Source organism: Xenopus laevis, chromosome 1S, assembly GCF_017654675.1.
Source record: "Xenopus laevis strain J_2021 chromosome 1S, Xenopus_laevis_v10.1, whole genome shotgun sequence".
Classification (NCBI taxonomy): domain Eukaryota; kingdom Metazoa; phylum Chordata; class Amphibia; order Anura; family Pipidae; genus Xenopus; species Xenopus laevis.
In genome coordinates this window covers 132656852-132676468 of record NC_054372.1, presented here as the reverse complement: position 1 = coordinate 132676468, position 19617 = coordinate 132656852, and the positions used below count along the sequence as shown (strand labels likewise).

General features: G+C 38.0%; 1 protein-coding gene across 2 annotated transcripts in view; it reads right to left on the bottom strand.

Moving 5' to 3' along the window:
* Positions 1–8071: 8071 nt before the first annotated feature.
* arhgef40.S (Rho guanine nucleotide exchange factor 40 S homeolog) overlaps positions 8072–19617 on the bottom strand; it is a 30914-nt gene continuing 19368 nt past the window's right edge. For both annotated transcript variants that reach the window (XM_041577083.1, XM_018243979.2), the window contains exons 14-21: positions 19473–19559; positions 15356–15580; positions 13974–14144; positions 13706–13883; positions 10282–10398; positions 10031–10198; positions 9870–9925; positions 8072–9766 (exon numbers count right to left, since the gene is read on the bottom strand). In XM_041577083.1, the coding sequence (XP_041433017.1) occupies positions 9725–9766; positions 9870–9925; positions 10031–10198; positions 10282–10398; positions 13706–13883; positions 13974–14144; positions 15356–15580; positions 19473–19559 (1044 nt within the window). In that variant the 3' untranslated portion in view covers positions 8072–9724. The remainder of the gene's footprint in view (positions 9767–9869; positions 9926–10030; positions 10199–10281; positions 10399–13705; positions 13884–13973; positions 14145–15355; positions 15581–19472; positions 19560–19617) is intronic.

The window sequence follows — 19617 nt, the reverse complement described above, 5'->3', positions numbered from 1 at the left end:
GTGCAGGAGAAAAAAAACGCATCAGAGCTGCGCCGCCGCCATGTAACATCGATTCCCATTTCCCTGCATTGATATATGGCTTGTGTCCAAATGCTCCGCTTATGAAGGCCCACAATTCATGCCCCCCTTCTGGCCATTTGCATGCCTCTTTGGAGTGATGTGCTGACTTTGTACAAACAGCATTTATATTCAGCACTAGTGTTCATACCCCACATACAAAGATACCAAACCCTTCTTTGCCCAGATGTGCCCCTTGTGCCTGTTATTGGCACATGCACACATTTAACATACAGCTCCATCATATGATGGCACGGCCATTTCCCTCACGCCGTGCTTATGTGTGCACTGATCTCATTTAGACACTTGTATCCTTCCACATTTGTATTTATTAACTTCATTGACAGGAGCACAGACATAAATAACTTTAAGATAAATAACCATGAAGATGGAGAAGTGAGAGGCAAGCAAAGGGAGTGTCTGTGTGGGAGAAGGAAGAGAGGGGAATTGTGGGAGGTCCATTTAGAAATACTAGAGGGTCCATCTGTGTCTGAGGTGCAGTGACAGAACTGTGTGTTTGTTTGGGGTAGGTTAAGGGGGGCATGTGGGTTGGTGATAGCTGGTTGCCAAGGAAACAAGTCGTCTAAAACAGGACGATGAATATTTATCAGTTCTAATGAATATTAATAAGATTGATTGAATAATCAGGGTTGCTTCACTGTTAACACAGCACTGCAGATGGAATATTAACACTAAAGCCTCTTGGTACAGTTGCCAGAGTGACGCAAAAATGCATCTGCCATATTGTACCACGGCAAACAGGACTTTTATTCAAATAACCAAAAAGCAAAACAAGCCAAAAAACTGTTAATTTCCAAAGGCTTATTTAGCACTCAGGCTAAATGAATCATCTGGCTCTCTTGAGGAACGGAGCCAAGACTGAAAGTTTGAAATAGATTATCCCACCTGTTCTATCTATAACATGTTATGCAATGGCAAAATGTGCATCCGCATCAACTGGAAAAGACTTTCAAATCTTTTTTAGATGACCTTGGGTCAAGTACCACCTGTACAGCACTGCTTAGGTATCACAAATGCTGTTTTACTTTGTGTCTGTTGTCTGAATTGTAAACTTCTTTATTATTTATTCTAAAACTATGGCTAAAACTTTTACAAGACAAGACAGTAATTTTTAGCAAAGGCAGGCATAATGATCTATTCCATGTCTATAAATATTTACAGTTGAGCAGGGCCTTCGTGACAATGAAACATCTGTGGGACTAGTCAACAACATTCATTAAATCGCACGTCATTAGCAAATTTTTGTCGGCATTGAAGTTATTTGTAACCCTGTGTTCAGCCATCTTTTATCTGGTGATTGACAAAATCCAACTCATATCTTCTGTTCAATAAAACCCTAGGAGCTCAGTCATGCTACACTTTTCTCATCAGGTGTATCTGGATCTAATAGGTATGCCCACTGTCCGTTGCAGACAAGGCTGATTTTGCCATGAAAATGCACACTTTTGTGTTTTTGCACAAAAATCCCCCCAATATAAACTGAGAGGCAGATGCCATTCCTCTTAGTGCACATTGATGTTGGGGCTAAAGATAGTGGATCTGTGTTTCCCGCCATAGGAATATCTATGTATACATTTTCCCCAAATAGAAAGTAATTTTCTAAGCCAAGCTACTAATATTTGAAAGTGGCCCTGGCATTTCAAATACATGCAGCCCCCCAGAGGCCCAATAACTAGTGACATGGTATCATAGAGCAGGCCCTCTGGCATTCTGCACAAATCTATAGATTTCTGTGCAGATGGCCCAAGACATCTGTTAAGCATTCCCTGTTGTGTGTAGACTATAGTTTATGTGCTGTACCCCACAGGGTTAGCTGGTCACAACTAGAACACCCAGGCATGGAAGGTTTAAGTTGATATTTTGACTTCTGATACAAATGTGCAAGTGCTTTGTATATCTGTTTTTAAATGCACAGATTTAGTGCCTCGCATTAAAAACAAAAAATGTGTATACTTAACAATATGATGTTATTGCACACTAGCTGCTAAATTACATTGGTGTTCTGTTATGGCATTTAACAGGGGCTAGGCAGCATCATGGCGGGGGGAGGGGGTTGGCAAGGTTGTACTAAGGGACTGTGCCCCTTGTAATCCCCACAAATATTCTTCTTTCTGCTGCTTTGTGTTTTTGCAATCCAAAATCAGTTTAGTCCTTCTACACATTATGGCAGGGAGAAGGTTAACATCCACATATCAGATAGCTGTGTTTTGAATTCTGGGCTAACAATGGACTGATTACATTCCTTGCCATTAATTCTGCCTGCCTATTGTGAGAGTGATCCCTGCAGGAGCATTCCCAGTTCTCCTTTACAACACAGCTATGGTGTAACAGTTATTGTCAGCCACTGTGTAATACAATCCTATGCAAAATGGTTTCACAGGAAAATCAGAAACTGTCGTTCAGAGCAAGGATCTTTAAGTAATGCTCCATTCCCTTGCTGTCTCCTCATTCAGTCCAAGGCTTAAAAAAAAGTTGTGTAATTCAGTAAACACATGGATGGACAAATCAGATGTTTGGCTGCGGATAGAAAGGATTAGGTGTGGTTTCCATGATTTTAAGGGTTGCTGATTACCTCAGGGAACATATATCTGTCAAATAAACCGGCCTCCTGAAGGGTCTCACATAGGAAAATGGGTTGGGCAGTTTGGGTAGTGTTGGGCAAATTCCTAGGTGCAGGTATATATATATATATATATATATATATATATATATATATATATATATATATATAGATATATATAGATATATATATATATATATGTATTTATATATATATATGCTGTATGTTATGAGTTCTGCTGCTATCCGAGAGCATATCTAACCTGACCTGCAGATCTGTGATTATTGTACCATAAAGCTAAGTACTTTATAAGGGAATAATGTTGCTAGGAACAGGTCATTCAATAACAAACTAAAAATCAATTTACAGATGAGCCATCCCTTTAAAAGCTGTATGTATAATTAAAGTTGTTTTCAAATGAAACATGAAACCCCTACTCTTTTTATAATTAAAGCAACCATACCTGTTAAATTGACTGCCCTGCCTCAGACAGAGGCAGGACAGGCAATTACATTCACTGACTCTCCATGTTCCCTCTCTTTACTCAACGTCTAATTGTGTAGCCATTATGTAACACTTATTTAGCTCACACAACAGAAAATTTGGTATAATTTGTTAGGGTGACAGGTCCCCTTTAAAATGTTTAATGGGAAGGAGTTAATGTAGGCCCCAAGTTTGGATTAAACTCTATAATAGCAGCTGTAAATGGCTTTAGTTGATCTATTCTTCTGCCTAATATAATATAAAAACTGCAGAATGTGGACTTTACGCTGCAATTGGTCACATTGTTTCCTCAGTATTTGCTGTGATGTATTCTGCCATTGCTTTTAGTATTCCCATCTGCTCAAGTCCCAACTTATATCTATATACCCAGGTTATTGGTTTGTTTATCACTCACAGACATGGTACATCAGAAGATGAGGAAGATGGAGGGCAAGTTCATGTTCTGCTGCTCGAGTCATTGGAACTATGTAGGGTCCTTTGTTTCATATCCATCTGTTTAGCCTGTGGGCTGATTAGTCAAGTAATGTTCAGAATCAGTCCTCATTTAGTGTGCATTATGTTGTTTATAGGAGGGCACAAGGATGTCCCGCACCATAAGAAGGTGAAAGTCAGGTCAAAGTGGTGATGCAGTCACCTCCATGTGCAGATACATGATGCAACAACACTATTAGCCAGTTGTTGATTCTGAAGGGAATTTAGTATGCAAATATGAAAGAAAGCAATACATTTCAAGTGAGGAAATGCTCATCTCATTTGTATGCAAAGCAGAAGAAATCCTGCAACAAAATTTTTAAGTTTTCTCCTAAATTTTCCATTTTCATAGAATACCGTATAGGCCCAACAATACTGGGTTCTGATCAGAAATTGCTCTGGCTATACAGTGGGTGAGTATTTCATGATTGAAAGTTTAGAAGCAAAACTGTGTTTCCTTCCCAGGATTCCCTCTGCTTTGCATGTGTTGTCAAGGGATGGACTCTGTTTCCCATGACCCACAAAGCAATGCAAAAATGTGTTTTTGGCAGCTAATCACAGTTTTCTACTGGGCCAATGATGGGTCCCCTGAAAAACGTAAAATGGGGGTTCTACTGTTCATAATAGTATTTATCATATTTAAAAACAGGCCAACGTTTCAGACCTTAATGATCTTGATTGGCCTGTTTTTAAATATGATAAATAAAATGATTTTTTTTTTTTTTTTAAAAAGTGCTCCTAGTTTTTGTATATACTTCTAGTTTTTGTGTGTGTATATATATATATATATATATGATTCCTGGCAGAAAATCATGCACGTCCCACACCAGGGCCTGCCCCCCTCTAGTTACGTTATTGTTCTCTTATTCTCTTCAGAAACTCTCCCAGGTATTGTGTACGATTTGGTAGTGATGCCTCCTGCCTGTTAAATATTTATCAAATAGAGATAAAACAATCAAATATAGATATTGTTAATGTTGAACATTTGTTATTTGTTTTCTGGTATCCTTATTATAGTATCTATATTGATCTATACAAAATGGCAGCATTGTGTTCATAACTCAGGTATTGTGTACATTCAGGGAGCAATGCCTCCTACCCGTTAAGTATATGTTGCCACCTAGAGGCAGAAAGTGCTGGTTTTATTTTAAACTCAATACATCTTTCTTTTTAAAGAAATACATTCACACTTCTGAACTTATTCTGGAGGGGTTTTTGCTATTCTTAAAAAAATGTACATATCATATCAGTTCTACACAGTCAGTATCATCTCACACAGTTCTCTCTGGGCAATTCTTTTGGCACTTTCTACTACTGTATGTAATATATATTATGTAAGCTTGGATTGTTGCTACCATACATCCAAGGCTCTTTCATTTTTGGTCTTGATTCCCATTGCTGCACTGTGCATTCCCCTGCATGCTATGCTTAGGGGTGTAAGATGTTATAATTGGCCGCAGCACCGATTTATAAAGTACCTGCAACCAGAGCCCTGAACTACCCCCAGTAAAAAGGGCATTTTAGAAAAGATCGATAGATAGTATGGTGCTATGATTTGGAGTCACATGGTACCTATTTTACACCAGAGACTTTCACAAAGAATCACAGTGTACTTTTCATGTCCTTTCATTGCCTTCATATTTTCAGCTATAAAATCATTAAGAATGTTCGTCTGTAGTCCAATCAATAGGCCTGACGTGCCAAGCTACATTTCTTGTTCTTGTTTATTACCCATAAACAAGTCACTCACACAAACACTTGTGCTTTTACTGATCATTCATTTTCTTTATGCAAGACATAAAAGATGTGTCAGTTATTAAACCTGTGTAGGGCTTCAAACATTGGGCTTAGCTGTGTTTTGCATTGTTTATTCGTAGTGGTCCATATCAAATTACATAGGAAAGACACTACAATGTGGCAATTGGAGAAACTATTCTGATATTTTTGTGGGGCCTAAAAAAAAACAGTTTTTGGTCCTCTCTTTGTCTAAACCTCCTGGAACATGACCTCACACATATGTATCCAAAGTATGCACCGGTCATTCCCAATTGGTCACCTATACTCCTGAGTCCTGTAGCAATTACAAAGTCTGTTGTCTCTATTGTTACATGCCTATCTAATCTTAATTGCTCACCTTTGTTTACAAATAATATAATGTCAGAATTAAGATGGCCATAGACGCAAAGAACTGATTGTATGAATCATCGTACGGTTGGACTTTCCCATCTCCCAACCTGCCACTAACCATTCGGATCAAATAAAGTACAAAAGAACAGATGAGCGATGTTCTGCCCGACAGCAATTGTACAAAAGTTATGTCCGACCAAAGTTAGTGACAGTCTCCCTCTGAAAATCGTACAACTGGCAATAAATGCAGAGATATTATCGGCAGCCGACATAAATCTTTTAACCTGTCCAATCGACCAGACGAGCATTCTCCACCGGACGAAAAATTCGGGACTCTCCACACACGGTCTGAAAATCGTACGAATCCTCGATTAGTACGATCAGATGTTTGCGTCTATGGCCAACTTTAAAGCAGGGAGATCCTATATCTCTATAATGGCACCTTGTTAAAGTGATGAAAGTGTTCAGATGTTGCGTGGGCAAAATACAACAAGGCAATTCTACCATTTTTAATGACCATTTTACCCATTTACTGACATTTTTTTGCTAGCAATTAGGCAACAAGACAAGCTTTTCAGATATAGATTTAATAAGAAATATGTGCCAAGGACCAGTGTGGAGAACAAACGATATGCTAGAAAGTAAATAAACACCCAAAGGGCAGATTCCAGCAATCAATGCATATACATGGTAGTAGAAATGATCCATTTTGATACAAATGGATTGTACCATACCTGTTCAGTCTCAGTTCAGTAAAATAAGTGCTTTTTTTCTATCAATGAGATCAGTACATGAAGTTCTACAAAGGTATCCAATAACAATGTGACATGATTATACCACTTTAACTGTTTTGTAGGGAAATAAGATTTGCATAGAAAATAAAGTCAAGAAAACTAACTGGGGCAGAAATATACCATTAAGGAATATACAGAATATTAAACAGGCAATACTGTGCCCTAAATACCAAAAAACAATAATACAAAACCAAGTGAACGACTGGAAAAGTACCATAATGTTTCTGTGCACTCTTTTCCCAACTGAAAAGATAACAGAACTCATGCCCCAAATAGAAGTAAGAAAAAAGTTATAATGTCTCATCTAGAAAAAGATTAGTTGTGCCAGCAGAGATAACAACTGGTGGATCACTACACAGAGCTGGTCACACACTGGCAGATCTGGCTGTTCTACTCAATCAAAAGTACCAGATTTGTGCCAATTTAGTCTTGCAGCAGTAAACCTAATACAGGGATCCCCAACTTTTTGAACCCGTGAGCAACATTCAGCAGTAAAAGGAGCTGGGGAGCGACACATGCATGAAAAATGTTCTTGGGCTGCCAAATAAGGGCTGTGATTGGCCATTTGGTAGCCCCTATGTGGATTGACAACCTACATTGAGGCTCTGTTTGGCAGTACACCTGGTTTTTATACAACCAAAACTTGCCTCCAAGCCTGGAATTCTAAATAAGCACCTGCTTTGAGGCCACTGGGAGCAAAATTCAAGGGGTTGGAGAGCAACATGTTGCTCACGAGCTACTGGTTGGGGATCACTGACCTAATACATTCCCTGCTGATACCTACATGTAGTGAGCTCAACATTAAGCTGCATGCTTGTGCACCAAGCCCTTTTCATCACTGGAACAATTCATTGCAGCACAGAAAATAGCTTGTTTAAATCATCAAATGATTTTTTATTAAACAATTTTGTCTTGTATTAGAGCTTAAATCTGCCCCTTTGCTAACAAGAGAATAGACTTTGTTTGCTCAAAGCCTTCTGACATACTGACCTATTTGTCAAAAAAAATTCTTAAAGGGATACTGTCATGGGAAAAAATTTATTTTTTCAAAATGAATCATTTAATAGTGCATAGCAGAATTCTGCACTGAAATCCATTTCTCAAAAGAGCAAACAGATTTTTTTTTAATTTAATTTTGAAATCTGACATGGGTCAATTTCCCAGCTGCCCCAAGTCTTGTGACTTGTGCTCTGATAAACTTCAATCACTCTTTACTGCTGTACTGCAAGTTAAAGTGATATCACCCCCCTCCCTTTTTCCCCCCAGCAGCCGAACAAAAGAACAATGGGAAGGTACACAGATAACAGCTCCCTAACATAAGATAACAGCTGCCTGGTAGATCTAAGAACAGCACTCAATAGTAAATGTCCCGCTGAGACACATTCAGTTACATTGAGAAGGAAAAACAGCAGCCTGCCAGAAAGCATTTCTCTCCTAAAATGCAGGCACAAGTCACATGACCAGGGGCAGCTGGGAAATTGACAAAATGTCTAGCCCCATGTCAGATTTCAAAATTGAATATAAAAAAAATCAGTTTGCTCTTTTGAGAAATGGATTTCGGTGCAGAATTCTGCTGGAGCAGCACTATTAACTGATGCATTTAGAAAAAAACATGTTTTCCGATGACAATCATGACAGGATCCCTTTAACATCAGGATAGTGCTTGGTAATCATCCTGGTGATTATTACAATACCTCATTAAAATTCAATCAATCCTAAACTGACTCTAATCAGCAAATGATCTTGTTTTGCACATACACGCAAGCACTCAGTTATGCCAGCTAGAGCAAGAATTAATGGCTGACAATATTCATCCTTGTGTGACTTGCTTTAGAACTAAGCAAGCACCACTAAGTCACCCCTTAAGTAGCCTGAGCAATATCTATATCTGTTTCTAAATAGTGGATACTATTTGTGTTCTGTCATATTATATGGTGTGTTTATTGTAGCTCACACGTGTCACTGCTGTTTCATTGGTTAGATCAGGGATAGGCATCATTTGGTTACCCGGCTGTGTGGAATATTGCAACCCCACCGCAGTTGGAATAGCAAAGGTTGCATTTGACAGCACTTTGTGATTCTTAAATAGCACCTGCCAATTATCCTGTTAGTCCTCCAAACTGGGGGATTTGCTTCTGTTCTGTAAAGGTTAGATGTATGCATTACAGGTATGTATTTTGCTTCACTAAAGTCCCTTATATACTTACTAACTGAACAGCTAATGTGCAGCTCATACCAACATATAAAGATTGCTTATACGGTATCTTGCATTCCTGCATATTCAAGGCTATCACCTGCATGTAAGTACCCAATGTATATTAACTACTGGTAAGATCCCTTACAGCCTATTATTTATATTGCCAAAAAAAAGAAGATTAACTGCAATTATTCAGTGAAAAAGATAATAAAAGAGATTACACATATGTAATGGTTGCTGCATTCCATATAGTTAACTTGCTGCTGTTTCAACTGCTCCTTGTGCTGTTACATACTGCCAGGTGCAGAAATATCATTAGGAGCAATGTAAGGCTCTTTGCCGGCTCTGGATTAAGTGTCATTACACCAGCCTGTATAATAAATGGATCTGCCACTCCAAAACACTGATTCAGTAGGTACTTCTCAGTGTCAGTTGCTTGGGCACATGCATTCATACATTTGCTCATTTGTTAATACTGACATACTGATATGCAGATGGTTTGTAGTTCACTTACTTGATCTCACAGAGATTCTCATAGCAGTAAAAAATAGAAAATGATTACAGTCTTTCTCATCACGTCATACAGTAAAATGGTATCTTCTCTTACTGGCAGAAGATGTTTGTTTCAGTTCTCAAGTACTCTTCAAGGCCTCATTCATAAGAGATAACCCCAATGTTTCAGTTGCATTTTCCGATTGCTTCTCCTTTCACTTTTAGCGAACGATGGGAAAGCAATGGAATGGCAGATTTGGTTCTACATTATTTTACTCATTGTAATTCAGTCACCTGATTGTGAGTGATGCTAAATTGCTTTAACACTATTCTATTGATTTTTTTGTTGGTCTTTGTGTTAGCACCATTATCTCACAAGGTCATTGAGAAGGTTCCCACATGTGCTTGTACGTTTGCTATCACTCTGATATAATGGTATCAGCACAATAACAGCACTTTTCTATTTGTCAGGGCTTAAAGGATCTTTCACGTTTGCTTTCCTTAAACAGAGGTGGAAGGGAAGAAGTCTTCATTTGTTAAACCCTTAGGAAAAGGAAGAGTTGAGAATGATATACATAACTGTTTTCCTTATAAAAGTTTATACTGTACTTATTTTTATAGATGCAAGTATGTTATTTCATCTCACCTTAGGCTTTTCTCCCTCAGTAATTGATGATACTGATTTCAGACACACTGGTCCACCTAAAACATGAAAATAATATGATTTCAGGCAGGGTACCAGCTAGAAGCAACATACTACAAAGAAGCAGATGGTTAATAAGATACATGCAGACTGTTGGTTCTTGCCTGGGAAAGTGTCACCGACTTCTTCATTGATTCTATCTGACAGAAACATCCCACCAGCAGAACGCAGTCTCCTTGGGCTTTGCCCTGGGGTTAAGACAAGACTCCGAGATGAAGGCGATGGGCTGTGCTCCAAGGAAGAAAGAGCTACTAATGATCGAGTACGAGAACCTGACAGACAGAAACAAGGCCTTATATTACAAATGTGAATATTTTTTATTGATATGTCAGCCACAGAACACCATCAAACTCACCTCTGGCTGTCAGCAAGGCACTGACTGTCCTTTCACTTATTGCACTGAAACCAGCCTTTATGTCAAGAAAAGAGCGGTGACTAGAACCAATCGTGGATGTATCTGGGCTTTTTTGCTCTGGAAGTAAAGGTTGGGCTTGTTTAAACAAGACTTATTTACTGAATAGAGATGCTGCTCTCACAACATTATATTTCTGACTGCAAGCTCATCAGCAGGAACAGTTCCAATGAAATCCTTAGAAATATTATTTTTTTACTTCTCTGAATAAAGTAATTAAACTCATAAACAATTGGCCTCAAAAAACATCTTCTGTATTTTGTATTGTATTTCGCATTGAGTATTTGCAGTATATGCCTTGTTTAACACAAGTTCAATAAATAGGGTGTGCGCCAAATATACTATTTGCCTATGTTCAATGACAACAAATCAACAATTGTTGTTATTTTTTTAGCTTATCAGGGAAATTGAATAACTCTGTGTTTCTTCTTTGTGAGGTAGATAATTAAATTAACATTACAGGACCCCCTCCTTTCCCCTTTGTTTTGTTTGCAGGAGTCGATTATGCAGGGAGAATATTTGTGCATTGGCAATCTAATTCTCTACCGCACAAACATTGAGTAACTTCAGATTTCCTGTTTAGCTCAAGAAATAACAAACCCATAGATTTTTTTGTGATTAAAACAATAGACAAAATGTATTGTTGGCCCAAACCTATTCATTGACCTCATCTTGAATAAAGAGTATACTTTCAATTTAAAGTGAAATAATACCCTCTTTTCAGCTGGGGTTATGTAGAATATATGCATAAAAACATATTATATATATATATATATATATATATATATATATATATATATATATATGTGTGTGTGTATATTTTAATTTAAAAGTAATTTATCAATTGCACTGCTTTCTGGACAAGATGATATTGTTTCTAGCTGTTAAATAAAAATTGGGTAAATAGATAGGCTGTGCAAAATAAAAAATCTTTTCAATATAGTTAGCCAAAAATGTAATGTATAAAGGCTGGAGTGACTGGATATGTAACATAATAGCCAGAACACTAGTTCCTGCTTTTCAGCTCTCTTGGTTTCCACTGATTGGTTACCAGGTAGTTACCAGTAGTTACCAGGTAGTTACCAGTTACATGGGTCATAACTGTTTGCTTTTGAATCTGCCCTGCATGCTAAAGATAAATTGTAAACTCATTGAACAGTTATGTCCCATGTGGCCCCCCTTAAATTTGGTTACTAACTCAGCGTTAGAGAGCTGAAAAGTAGTGTTCTATTCTGTTATGTTAGACATCCAGTCACTCCAGCCTTTATATATTGCATTTTTGGCTAACTAATCTATTTACCCAGTTTTTATTTTTATACTGAACTGTTCCTTTAAACTAACTTTTGTCATTATGTAGAGAGTGATAGTCTCAGACAATTTGTATTCGGTTTTCATTTTTTATTATGTGTGATTACTGAGTTATTTAGCTTTTTATTCAGCAGATCTCCAGTTTGAATTTCAGCAGCTATCTGGTTGCTAGGGTCCAATAGCAACCAGGCATTGATTTAAATATGAGGTTGGGATATGAATAGTAGAGGCTTTAATAACATGAGTAACAAAAAAGTAGCAATAGTATTAAAATTGTAGCTTTACAGTGCATTTGTTATAGATGTCAAGGCCTTTGACCTCCATTGGAAAGCTGGAAAGAGTAGCAGAAGGTAAATAATTCAGAAACTATAAAAAAAAATAAAGCCCAAGTTCTAATTTTTCTTGCTGATGATGTTCTGCTGATTTAACTGTACTGTTTGTACCTTTATTCTTACAGAGAGTTACTAACTTTATCCAACAGTGCACTGATACATTTTAAGGCAGAATGAGTCACTGTAGACTAAAAATATTTTGGTTGCTTAAGCATGCATGTCATTATCTGGCTATGCATACTTTTTTAAAACGCTTATACATTCCCACCGGGATTAAACTCAAAATCCTAATTTCTATAAATCTTTTAGTCATGTGGCTCCCCCTTTCCTAAAGATTCCATGTGCAACTCTCTAGCCCTCCCTTTTGCCTGTCACACTACTACACAGGGGGCTCCTTTTCAACTGCATTATATTACATCATGTCCATTGCAGAAACAGCTATTATTAAAGTGATTCTTCCAGCAAAGCAGTGGCGGGGAATTTCTAATTGTGCCAGACTGGCAGTGGCTACAAATAAAGAGTTATTTTTTTGCTAAATGTTATGTCTAGGGATGCACCGAATCCACTATTTTGGATTCGGCCAAATCCCCGAATTCATTTTGAAAGATTCGGCCGAATACCGAACCAAATCCTAATTTGCATATGCAAATTAGGGTCTGGAAAGGAAAAAGTGGAAACAATTGGTTTGCTTCCTTGTTTTGTAACAAAAAGTCACGTGAAATCCGCCCTCCCCACAATTTGCATATGCAAATTGGGATTCGGATTGGCCAGGCAAAAGGATTCGGCCGAATCCGATTCCTGCTGAAAAAGGCCGAATCTTGGCCGAATCCCGAACCGAATCCTGGATTCGGTGCATCCCTAGTTATGTCTGCCTCCTACTTCCGGCCAGCTGAGAGAGCAGCAATGCAGTGTGTCACAATTGGGCACCGCTGCTCCCCCTTGTCTTTCCAAGCCTCCCTGGACGTGTATTATGTAGTACAGAAATTTTTGGAATTTACTATACTCCACATGTACCTGTGTAGGGGATACTTGGAAAATGGATCAAAAAATATAGCACATTGCCCTAGAATAAAGTACCCCATGTCTGGGCAATTTTTATAAAAAAAAGCCCAGGCTGCAAGGTTGCCTTACTGAGAGATGTCCAACATACTCCCACATGGCACCTCCCTGGTAATTTAACCTTTATTTCTTTCAGACATCTGAAAACACATAATTCTGCTGTCCATCCTTGTATATAAACCCTGAAGTTTATTTTAAAAGCAAACCTCCCCATTAATGGAGACACCACCTTTTTAACCTAAAATAGCAACTGACTTGTCAAATATTGAACTGGTCAATCCTGAAGGACATCTAGCAGTTTGATATTTTACCCATTTATCAAAGTTTTTAAGAAACTTATATTTATCAATCCTGATGCATGTCTTCAACTTCTTTCAGCGGCTCTGTGGTGATGATTGCTCTCAGTGCAGTACAGTAGGAATGCTTACTAATAACACCTATCTACTGTAACAGAGAACTGTCAGTGCTGATTAGAGATGTGTAAAAAATTTTATAAAAATATCAAAAATCTGTTAAGAATGGTTTTAAAAAACACATGGATGTTACAGAAAATTTTTACTGCACAGCTAGGGCAGCATAAGTATGAGCAGTATTTTCACGCCTTGTTGCTCCTCTCACATTCAGTGAGGAAATCACTCACAAGTCAAACTAACATAGGCAGAACTTACCTTTGCTTAGGCCTCCCTGGTCCCAGAGCAGTTTGGTTATCTCATTAGTCCAGTTCTCCTTCACTCCTATACCCTCTGCTTGTAATACTAATGTCTCCCTGGATTTTTGCCGTCGAAACCAGAGTTCTAGTCGGAAGTCTGCTTCTGTAGCAATTTCTGTGAGACCCATGTCAGCTGTCTGTAATGCAGCATAGAAAGGTACATAGCCCTTACTTTATAAGGACGCAGCTACACTTGCAATTGAAAGCACATTCATGTAAGCAATTACCTTAAAAGATTGCTTGTAACAATAGTTCTCCAAACCACCATCTGCTGTCTTGAGCTTGCTTAAAAGCAAAAGTTTTTGGAAGAGAAATACATGTCGTAGAGATTTTTTTCTCCCTGATATTACGGTGAAAACATCTTTGAGTAGGAGGCGGCCATGTTCTTTCTCATCCACCTGTGAGTAGGAAGATGTCAGTGACTGCAATAGAACAACTGATAGAAACTGACAAATATCAGTAAAAAAATGATTTACTTTAAAAAGTCACAGGTTGAACAGCCCTTGGGGAAAATAAAGCTTTACATATATGAGGGATATTATACACCCTACTCGTAATCACATAACTTGACAATATCAGAAAAAATTAAGGCCATAGCAATCACCATATGAAGGCATTGGGGTGAAAGTTAAGTGCTTTAATAATGATTGAAGATCTCCTTGAAATATAAACCCTCTACATAGTTCCCCCTTGGCCCTTTTCCAAGATCACCCACTAGGGATGCACCAAATCCAGGATTCGGTTCGGGATTCGGCCTTTTTGAGATGGATTCGGATTAGGCCGAATCCTTGTGCCTGGCTGAACCAAATCCTAATTTGCATATGCAAATTAGGGGTGGGGAGAGAAATCACGTGACTTTTCATCACAAAAGAAGAATTTTTTCCAGTTTTTCTTTTCCTGCCCCTAATTTACATATGCAAATTAGGATTTGTTTCAGTATTCAGACAAATCTTTCACCAAGGATTCGGGGATTCGGCCGAATCCCAAATAGTGGATTCGGTGCATCCCTATCACCAACCCCACTGACAGTTGGTGCCCCTGTTAACCTGTACCTGTGTGCCAAAACCAGTATGTCCTGGTCAGAAAATAAATGTTTGAATAGGGAAGGAATTATACCCTTTTTGCAAGCTCTACATATTACTGGCTTTTTTTTTTAAATAAATAATGAATGAGGATAAATTGACTCCTAAGGCAAAAGGTAAAAATTCACTACGAACATATACCTACATGTGGCCTACATTCCCATGCAGTTTGCTGGTTAATATCAAATTGTGATTTAATTTCCAGAATGTTTTTAATTTGATTGTATTTCTCTTATTCTATGTTCTGTTGATATTAAGATATTAAAATATCTTATCAGAGCACAGAATATTTTGTTTGCTTATATCACTTAAAACATATGATTGGTTGCCATTGGTTACTGCTCCCAGGCAAACTTAGTGCCTTTTATTACATATGGGGTTTTGATTTATATTGTATTGTGACTAATACATTCATAAGATTTTTTTATATATAGTGAAACTGGATAAATGTGTTAATTTCAGGCCACCATGCACATTGGTTCTTTGTTGTTTGGATAACTACATTTTGGCCACTGCTATAATTTTACCTCAAAGCCACGGATTGCTTCAACGGCCAATAGGTTTTTCCCATAAGGCACTAAGGAGCAAACAAGTTCCCGAGCTGTATGCAGGGACTGGTGCTCTTGCTCATTCTCCTGGCCACACTCATGCATCATGTCTCCCAAGAAACTCTGGTACTGGTTCAAATGCTCAAGTGGTCTCTGCAGTATTAATCGTGAATCTTCCTCTTCTTTTTGGTCCATGTGTCTTCCCTGTTGGAATTAAATGTACAGGATGGTACAATTTGTAGCTGTTGTATATTTGAAATTTGATCTGTTATGAAGGTGTAGGGTAGAATATTTTGGTTAGTTCTTTATTTTATGTCTCTGTAAACATTAGATATTACTGACTACATTAGAGCAGAGGCAACCAGAATAAAAAACATCTATTTAAAAAAAAATTGTAAGCTAAAAGGGCAAATACAAATTACTTCATGCCAGTGAAGAGATTTATATGTAAAATGAATAAATGGAATTAACAAGACGATGGTTATTAGGAACAAAAGTGATACGGAAATTGGCAAAAATAATTCCCAATGAGCTAAAGGTTCTAATTTCATTTATAAAATAATTAATATAGAGAAAAACAAAGGAGGGAAATCTTTTACTAGTGGGTTGGCTAGTAGAATCTGTTATTGGATCTTTGCTGAGATATACCATGGTCTGTATCATGTGTACAAATGACCAGTGCTTGCAAAAATAGCCACTGCTCTTCTGCTTGTACCACTGCATTTATAATGTAGATAGGGCAAATTTACAACATACACCCTGCATTTAAGCACAGGTGGAGTGGCACAAACATAAACACTGTATAAAATCTATTATGCTGTTCACAGTAGCAACTGTCGCATGAATCTGCAGTGTGACCCAACCTGAGAGTTGCTTCCTTAGTCATCTCCACTGATTCTCATGGAAACCAAAAAGAAAGCATAATCACATTCTAATTTTGACAAAGGCTTCAATACATTCTACCCAGGGAAACCAATTTTTATATGTTTTATGTAGTCATAGTGTGCGGTCTTGTACAAAGGTTATTATAATGAGTACAAAAGGTATGAAAGAGGAAATGAAGAATTTCTTGGCATCACCACCGTTTGAAGTGGTACTACATAGTTCTCTTTATTTTTTCTACTTTTTCTCTTACTTTGTGGGAGGAAATAAACATGTTTGAATGTATGTTATCAAATATTGGCCCCCAACAGAAGATTTAGGAACATGTTCAGTTTCACCAAAAAAAACTTAAAATTGAACCACATTCGGGACCCTGTTTAGCCCTATACACTCATGAATCACAATAGCCAGGTATGGTCCTACACATGTGGGCCCCAGCAGCTGCTGGCTATATTTCTTCACTTGCGACCAAGCACACAAGTAGGAGGATGGTTCCGCATATGCCGCTGTAAAATGACAGTGCGTGCACATGAAGGAGCGAAGGGGGGGGGTTTGCTGTGCCAGGTCCCTTCAAAGATATTTTTGCTGGGGGCACGGTACTTGACAGTACACTGCTAGCTATCTACTGTGTGTCCTATTCTAGAATGGCTGCCTTCGCTACAAAGCAGCTTGTTTAAGTAAACTTATAGTAGTTTGCTGGAACACGCTAATTTTACCAGTAGATGGGAACAGTACATTATTGTAATTTCTTTAAAACACCTTCATTTTTTGGTGTGTTATAGAATATTAGTATGTTTTAAACTGCACCCTTGCCCCCAAATAGCTCCTGAAATTGCAAACTGGAAAGCTGCTCAACTTTTCAGCTATTTTTTTTAAAATATCAACTGCAAACTTTCTCAGAATATCACTGTCTACCCATTTAACTCATTACGTGCATTAATTGTTGCTTCTCTTTTAAAATCCATCATATTGCCTTAGCTGTTTATTTTTTAGGCTGATGGCTCATTGGGTGAATTTCAGCACTTTAAAAGTACCAGAAATTCGCTGCCTTGCTTTGACTAAACAAAAATAGGAAATGCCTGAGAGTGCCAGTATCAGGTGTTTTGCATTCATTCCAAAGGGAGGCAGTAGGGAGCCTCAGTTTAGAACTATTGCTTGATGTTAACTGGTGTGTGAGAGTATCCATTATCCTGCCTTACCATCATTAATAGACCCTCTCGGACATGAGGAATGCTATGATGGCTTTAACAGAACTAGCAGTTCTCTATGTGATTTATAATTTGGACATGTCACACACAAATAAAACTGTGTTCTTCCAAATATAAGCTTAATGTGTAGTTAATTCTCCTAAAACACTTTAAAGCTAACAGTGGGTTGCCTTACATATTGCTACAGTGATATGAGGGCACAATCTGCCTTTGTTCTGAACCCCAGCTAATTCTAGGCCCCTGAGAGCTTGCAATGCTGAGGTTCTTCTTGAAGGAACAATGGCAATGTTAAACTCATGTGGCCCTTACTGGTCTAGCACAGTTAAAATAATGACACATTCGATTGGTTGCTATAGGTTACTACATTTATGAGAATCTTGCCTGTTCTGCAGAAACCTGTTAATCTTACTTAACTGATGTAATACAAGGAACTCATTGTGTAAGATAAAGTGAATGGAGTCCTGTGAGAAAAATCTCTTTCATGAAACATGATTAGAGCGCTGGCCTGGAATAACCAGTTAATCCTGAGTACAAAGTAGTTAAAGGATATTTTCAAATTTATCCTTTGAGAGACTATTGCTGCGTCTATGGCCACCTTAACTTGGACCCAGCGATTCCTTACTGCTACTAACCAGTCTATCCATTCTCCTCTACATTTCCTAAAAGGACTGCATTGTCCCTGTGCTAACATTCCAGCACTAATGCTCTTTTAGATTCTCCACAACACAGTGAAACTTTACTTGCCAAGTAACTAAATGATCTTCATCTAGCTAGATATCAACACTCCACACTTTGCTAATCCTTCTTGACCTATGTGCAGCTTTGATACTGTAGATCACGTTTTTTTTAATAATGCATTCTATTTGTTGGCATTTGAAACAAAGACCTTTTGTTATTGTCCTCCTGTCCATCTCTGCACTTCTTCAGTGTCCAAAGGCTCATAACACACAGTGTTTGTGATCAATGCATTCCTAGCTTAATAAGAACTGTGGTGATCAGCATGTCCATCACTGCCAGCAGCTGTGTACCTTTATTTTTATATACCACCGACAGATTTCCACAGTGCTTTTCAGAGATTATACATCATTTAAATTATTCCCTGCCCCAGTGGAGCTTACAGTCTAAGAGACCTATCACATTCATACATAGTTACTTTTTATCAGAAGTCAATTAACCTGCTATAGTTTGGTTAGCAGGCACACTACTTTTGACATATCCTAGTGCTGTCTACATCATATAAAGTTAATATCAAGACCAAGGACACATTGGGCTGATAAACACAGGAGGAGAATCGGCCCCTATGCTCAAATAAGCTCTCTTCTGTGCCTGAACCCAGAACCCCTGCTTTGGACCAGGTACAGGCACATGGAGTGGATTCTGAAACTAAAACACATGAGTATACATTTCACTCTGTGTACCTGCATCTGGGCCAACTCAGTGGTTCTGGGTGTTGGCACAGAATAGAGCTGATTCAAGATTAGGGGCGGATTCTTGGCCCGGGTTTAACTGCAGGCTGAGAATCAGCCCAATGTGCCCAAGGAAAACTAGACCTTTATCTTTGGTATTAAATATGTTCCTAAACTACTGACCTAGTTTTCAGCATTATATGAGCACATTATAGTTTGCACCACTACAATGTATACAAAGGAGGTTTATTTTAACAAAGACAACCATGAAATCATTCATATTCAATATTTTTATGTATATATATATATAGTGATGTACCACATCAATAAAAGTAGCACTGTATAATTTTCTCACTGGAGAATGGACTGGGTAGTGGCATGGACTAGCACCTGATATGTGAGTTGTGAGTTTGTTGATCTGCAGTAGCCAAAACCAAAAAACTCTTAATGTCAAATATTAGTCATCGAAAAGTCCCCATAACCTATACAGGAGACAACATAAACTATGAAATGTTTGTCCACTGTACTAGGCACAAATATTTTTATAGTTATGGTGACTTTAAATTGGAATGCCTGTTTTACTACCAGTCTCTCACTTACCTTTAAGCTCCCGCTTGGAGATGGAAGGAACAATTCTACCTTTTGTTTGTTTTTAACATACAGAGAATACAACCGCAACTGATCAGCCTAACAAAATAACAGATAAATATTGAGTTAATACATATTCACAGATAAATACTTGTTA